This window comes from Lolium perenne, chromosome 7, assembly GCF_019359855.2.
Source record: "Lolium perenne isolate Kyuss_39 chromosome 7, Kyuss_2.0, whole genome shotgun sequence".
Lineage (NCBI taxonomy): Eukaryota > Viridiplantae > Streptophyta > Magnoliopsida > Poales > Poaceae > Lolium > Lolium perenne.
Window position 1 is genome coordinate 33622019 of NC_067250.2, and position 6115 is coordinate 33628133.

At 46.8% G+C, this 6115-nt stretch overlaps 1 protein-coding gene across 4 annotated transcripts; it reads left to right on the top strand.

The window, feature by feature from the left end:
• The first annotated feature begins 3119 nt into the window (after positions 1–3119).
• Positions 3120–5380, top strand: LOC127317871 (lecithin-cholesterol acyltransferase-like 4). 4 transcript variants are annotated; one of them, XR_007861503.2, is made up of 3 exons: positions 3120–3680; positions 4369–4497; positions 5081–5380. XR_007861503.2 is itself a non-coding variant. In XM_051348470.2 (3 exons), the coding sequence occupies exons 1-3, from the start codon at positions 3446–3448 to the stop codon at positions 5226–5228; spliced, it is 546 nt and encodes a 181-aa protein (XP_051204430.1). In that variant the 5' UTR covers positions 3124–3445; the 3' UTR covers positions 5229–5380. The 4 variants fall into 4 exon arrangements, 2 of the variants coding, with proteins under 2 accessions (XP_051204432.1, XP_051204430.1); XR_007861502.1 differs by having other exon boundaries at positions 3122–3680; positions 4403–4497; XM_051348470.2 differs by having other exon boundaries at positions 3124–3680; positions 4335–4497.
• Positions 5381–6115: the final 735 nt, after the last annotated feature.

Here is a 6115-nt window from a genome sequence, read left to right on the forward strand (position 1 = left end):
GCGTGGGTACTGCGGGGCAGTGAGGTGGTCGACAAGCGCGCGGCTTCTCCGGCGAGCTAGGAGGCTAGGCGACGACGCAGCGGTGTTCACCGCATCATGGCGGTCCTGTGAGCGTCAACGGTGCAGTCAATGGTGGCGTACGGTGGTCGGGAGCGTGCGTGTACTGTCGCGGCCGTGGCGGGCGCGTTCGTCCTCTCCGGCGGCCGTGGTCGCCAAGGCATGACGTCGGCGTGTCCAGCGAGCTCCGCGTGGCGAGAAGGGTACTACGGCGCGCGGATATGGTCGGGGTACGGCGAGATTTGGCGAGCGCCGCGTGGCCGGGTCGTGCGCGTCCGTGCGCCAGTGACGTCGCCCATGCCGCTCGCGGCGTACCTGGGCGCGCGTCGTCCGGGTCTTGTCGTTGTCCATCCGACCAACGGCGGGTACTGGCGATCTTCTGGGATCCTTGGCTTCGTGTTTGGCAAGGTGGAGAGGAGTGGAGAGGCAGAGATGAGAGGGGAGGGTGTCGAGGTGGAACGGGGTCGGCATGGCCATGGCCAGCCATGTTCTGGTCGTGTCCATGTCAATCTTTTGCATGGGCTAGGTAGGTTTAGGTCAGGGGAGTAGGGCTAGGTCAAGTGGTGGTCAAGATTTGGCCATGTTTGACCACATTTTGAATTTTGTGAATCTTGCATATGTTTCAATGTCCCATCTTTGCTAGCTTCTAACTTTTGATCCATGATGAATTTGGTGTGATGATCTTCACAGAAGTTGTTCACCTTGTTGAGTACTTGGATGACATGCCAAGAGTTGGATTTGTTTAGTTTAGAAATTTTGAAATAGAGAGGCTCAAAGTGGTGACCAGACTATAAAAGTCAGAAATGACCATTATCATATGTGGTCATATTTTAAAATTTGAATTTGGTTTAAATGGTATATCTTTGATTCTCAAAGTTGTAATTACTCCTTAATATCATTTTACAATTATTGGTGAAGATCAAATGGGTTTGGGGTCAAAGTTTGCAAAAATGGCATAAGTCATATGTTAGGGTTTTTAGGGTTTTCCTCTTATTTGATTTCTTTCTCTTTTTGATTTATTTGGTTGGTGATCTTCATTTGATCACTTTAGGGTTTTTGAGTTCCTCACCTAATCAAATAAACAATCATCATGGCATATCACTCAAAATGCACAAGTCCTATGCAGGGTACTATATGCAAGGTAAAAGTTTTTGTTGGTTCTGAAGTTTGGATATTTGGAATTGTTCTTCTTCCTTTATTTGAAATTTTGGGATGTTACAATAAGTGAAAGGTTAAGGTTGATGATCCGCGTACTGAGTTACGATGATTCGGGGTTATCCCCGACGGATGTAATCAAATGTTGTGGCACAAGTGTGCAACCTCTGCAGAGTGTAAACCTATTCGAATAGCCGTGTCCACGGTTACGGACGGTTGGAAAGGCCATACAGTTTCCGGTGTCAGAATTTCTTGAAAAGGTTGAATGGTGAAGGGTGACTTGACTTGAATCACAACTGAGTTGTGGGAATGACACTAATGTTCCCACTTGAGTTTGTTAGCAAATAAAGAGGCTTTACTAAAATGTTTGTGAACTAAAATTGGCTTTATGCAAATAAACTTAGAGCTTAGCACCCCCTTATTATAGTTGATAGAGCTTACACTAGTATTAGTTTGCGAGTACTTTAAAGTACTCACGGCTTTGTCCCTGGCTATTCAAATGGCCAGACTATGAAGAAGAGTACCGGAACCCGGAAGAAGGACAGCAGGACGTCTACGACAACTAGGATCACTCCTGACGTCAACAGTTGCATGTGGAATAGATGGACTACTACTACGCTACTTTGCTTCCGCCATGTGTTTTGAGATTGATCAATAGATCAAATATTATTGTAATGAGACTGGATCATGTGATCTTTTGTTGTAAGACAATTATGTGTTGTAATGAATGATGTGTTGTGATATCAATCTATTATGTCTCGCAAAAACAATATTCTTGGGATTGCGAGGAATGGCATAATAGGCATCTGGACTTAAAAATCCGGGTGTTGACAAGTTGGTATCAGAGTCATTGTTGACCTTAGGAGACCCTAGTTAGAATGGACGTCTGAAAGACTTAGTTTCAAAAACCAATGAAGTGAATATTTGTGAAAACTTGTTCTTACTCTTATCCTTGAGATCTTTTTCAAAAATGAGAAATATATACTCTACTTTCTTTGCAAGCCTACATAAAATTTTGCACACATGACTACTTCTTTAACTTACTTACCCAAATTGCTCACAGATGGAGTACCAATGGGAGTTCTATCAGCTTGGTCCCGGAGGCGACCTAAGGTTCGAAAAGGATTTGAAGCAACTAGTGGAATATCTAGGACACCCGTATCCCGAGTTCTTCGGAATACCCCTCAACAACCACTCCGGAGAACCCCCTCGGTGGGAAGTTTCTACGGATCTACGAAGAAAGCTTGGAGCCCCGGTATGGGAAACCATCTGGTTTTCTGTAATGGGAAACACTTGGAAGGAAGGACTAGTCAGAGCTATGCAAGAAGCAATTTCCCGTCTGTGTGGACAAAATGAGAACAAGATCAAGAACACTCGCTTCATCTACTACCCAAGACATGACTCCATGGGAAGATCGATGACCAGGCCACCACACACGGAGATGAACCCCTATGTAGCACACCAGGACTTCAGGCTGTACAAAACCCGCAGGGATTTGGACAACGCCCTCGCCTCCACTACTAGGAAAAGGCTTATAGCCGCACTCCTTACCGCCGGCAAATACGAGTTGAAGATGCCGGCGGTAATACCTTCCAGGGGGGCCTAACCCTACCGCCGGCGAGACTAAGAGGATGGTGCCGGGGGTGCCTTCATTACCGCCGGCGAGTTGGTCACGAAGGTGCCGGCGATATAATGGGCCGCGAGTCCCAATTGGGCCTGGGCTTACCGCCGGCGAGTTGAGCCCAAAAACGCCAGGGGTACAGGGCTCTACCGCCGGCAACCACGAACCGAAGATGCCAGGGGTAAACCGTGCCAGGGTGGGCCACTCAGCCTAAACTTACCGCCGGCCGTTTCATCTTTATTCGCCGGGGGTATTTTGCCCCCTGCGTGGGCGTCCTTATCTACTCCCTCTCCCTTTCCCTTATCCCTTCACGCACGCACACCACACACCACACACCGCAGCTCGCCCACGCACACAAGCGCCGCCGCCCCTCCCCAAGACCAGCGCCGCCCACGCAGACACGCGCCGCCCACGCACACAAGCGCCGCCGCCCCTCCCCAGATTCCGGCCATCCCCCGACGCCACGCCACGCCACCCTCCGATTCGAGCTAAGAGGACTTCGATCTGGCGGGAAACCCTCGCGCTCTCGCCGGCTTGATGTTCATCTGACGACCTGGGGACCTGCTCAGAACCGCGGCGTTTCACGGGGGCCGAGATTTGGTGCCCGGGGGCATGGCGGTGCTGGAGGACTTGATCCGGGCGATCGAGTTGTGGCTGCGCATCGCCAAGGAGCAGGTGCCCCTGATTGACCTCAACCTCGACCCAGTGCTGCTCGTGCCCGCCATCGGCGGCTCCATCCTCGAGGCCGTCGACCAGGCTTGGAACAAGGAGCTGGTCTGGGTGCGCATCCTCGCCGCCGACCACGAGTGCCACGAGAAGCTCTGGGCCAAGTTCGATGCTGCCACTGGTATGGCCACCAAACCACCCTGTTACTTTGCACCGATATACCTACTGTCTATCTGCAACTAAATTCAGCGTGCTAACAATATCACTTGAATGCTGTGAACTGTGCGAGATTGGTTATTTTAGATAGTATATGCCAAGGTTGAGCAAATAATGAGGTCTAGAATGTTCAACTTGGATGGGGAACAGAAAACAATATGGACAAATCGATGCATCTTGTTTGAAACAAAATCAAGATGCTCCATCTGAATTCATACTCACCATTGTTAGCTATAGTATGATTCTAGTACCACACACACCTTTACATTATGTAATTTTAGTGGCCAGCCGGTACTTGAAGTGTATCAGTTGAAAACTTAGCATGTCATAAACTCACGATTCATTAATTCTTGAATTAGTTACCTCTGTTGCCTATTCTAGGTCTTCAAAGTAAGAAGTAGCAACTAGCAACTATATATCTCTCCCTGGGGGTACAATGATCCAACTGGCACTGGCTGCTGTGATGTAGTAGAATTTGCATTGTTATCTGAAAAATTAGAGTTTACCTCTAGGTAATTATTTTCTTGTATCTGGGGTGTATGATCTTTTTTTTTCTAAATATGATATCGAGTATGTTGAATGCAATGTGATTATTTTCTTCCATCTTTATGGGTTGAAGCAATTTTAAAATTGGACCATCTTCTCCTGGGCAGTCTGCCATGTATAATATGTTTGAGATGTTTGAAGGATACTTGCATACCTGAAGATGCTCTGTTGAAAGATCCAAGGAGGCTCTATGCACCAGGTCGGATATATCACATTGTGGGAAGGAAAAGTTTCAGGTACCCTCTGTTCTTAATAAATGGGGGTAATGGCAGAGGTTCTCTCAATTTTCAGAAGTAGAAATAATGTAGCTGATTGGTGTCAAGGATTCATCTGTATCCCTTGTATCCTATGAGAACCTACACAATAATTTATGCCCATTGATCTGTAATATAAAAATGAAGGTGCTTTTGTTTTGCATCGTTGTTTGATACAAGCATATTGTTGGCTATGGTAAACTGCACTAGATGCCAGAACTCATTTTTTGTAAAGTTGTTTCGCTGTTCCAAATGAACTGCATGACTTATGTATTACTAGCTGATTAGTCAAGTACCAATTTTATCATTTTCTGTTTTGAGATATGTTCACTGAATCCTAGAGTGTCAATTCTATCATTTTCTGTTTTGAGATGTTCACTGAATCCTAGAGTACCAATTCTATCATTTTCTTGCATTATTTCAGTCACTGATAATTGAAATGAAATTGCCCATTGCATACTGCTCATGTTTTTCTCATTAACACTAGTTCTAACTCATGGATTTCTTTCATGTGATTTTTTCTTCGGTTGAGCTAAACAAACAATAATGATACTTCCATGTGTAGGAAGCTCGGCTTCGGAGTCCGTGCACGCAGGAGGAGCTGGCCGGCGGCGTTTCAGCGAGTAGGCTGGCCGGTGTCGATTGAGCGAGTAGGCTGGCCCGGCAGCCAGCGGAGGAGCGAGGAGCCTGGTGGGCAGCTAGAAGCTAGCTAGCCGCTGGACGGAGATTTTGTATTCACATGTGCAAGCCACCCTAATAAGCTGAGATTGCCGGGAAAACGGGGAGAACTTGTATCTATTTGTGTAATATTTGCTATTGGATACTTTCTATATCTGTTGTGTTATTGATGTGTATCTTGCTGTCATTCTAGTATTTCCCTCTATATTATGTGTATATAATATGTATTTTGGTGTTTATACAGTGTAATTTGAGATTTTTTTTTGGCTCCTGCTATTATTACCCCTGGCGAATTTTTAGTTTTACCACCGGCAAGAACGTAAATGCCGGTGATACACATCGTTACCCCCGGCGAATAGGCTAGGTGCCGGCGGTAACAAATACCGCTGGCGAATTGGAGAAGGTGCCGGCGGTAAGTTGGAGTTACCCCCGGCGAATCCGAGGACGCCGGCGGTAAGCGCTTACCACCGGCGAGGTGATCGTCGGCGAATCCGAAAGTGCCGGCGGTAAGCCTTTTTAAGTCGCCGGCGGTAAGCCTTTCCCTAGTAGTGCTCTGGCCAAGCACATAACCCGTGAAGACGAAGAATCCACCCTGAAGAGTAGTATCACCCCAGCAATTAAGTAGGTGTGAGTTGTATCAGGATCCCCTTGTATCGTAGAGCGAATGAATGGTTCTTCAAACCAACGGTGTGTTAGCTTTGTAATGTATGATGTTTGGTATGAATGAAAAAGTGTTGTTGGTTTTTACCTCCGCAACACTACTCAAATTTTCAAGTTTTGAACTTTTTAAAAACTTTAAACCAAACAAACCCTAGAAATTTCCCTCTTATCTTATCATCTACCTCACTGTCCAGATGGCCCCACCAACCCGTGGCACCAACCAAGACGCAATGATGCAGATGCTCCAGATGATGATGGCAGA

Excerpts from the sequence above, each read along its gene's own strand:
- LOC127317871 (XM_051348470.2), top strand. The coding sequence starts at position 3,446 with ATGGCGGTGCTGGAGGACTTGATCCGGGCGATCGAGTTGTGGCTGCGC. Across the intron at positions 3,681-4,334 it reads CAAGTTCGATGCTGCCACTG|CAATTTTAAAATTGGACCAT; the intron begins GTATGGCCACCA and ends TATGGGTTGAAG. Across the intron at positions 4,498-5,080 it reads GTGGGAAGGAAAAGTTTCAG|GAAGCTCGGCTTCGGAGTCC; the intron begins GTACCCTCTGTT and ends TTCCATGTGTAG.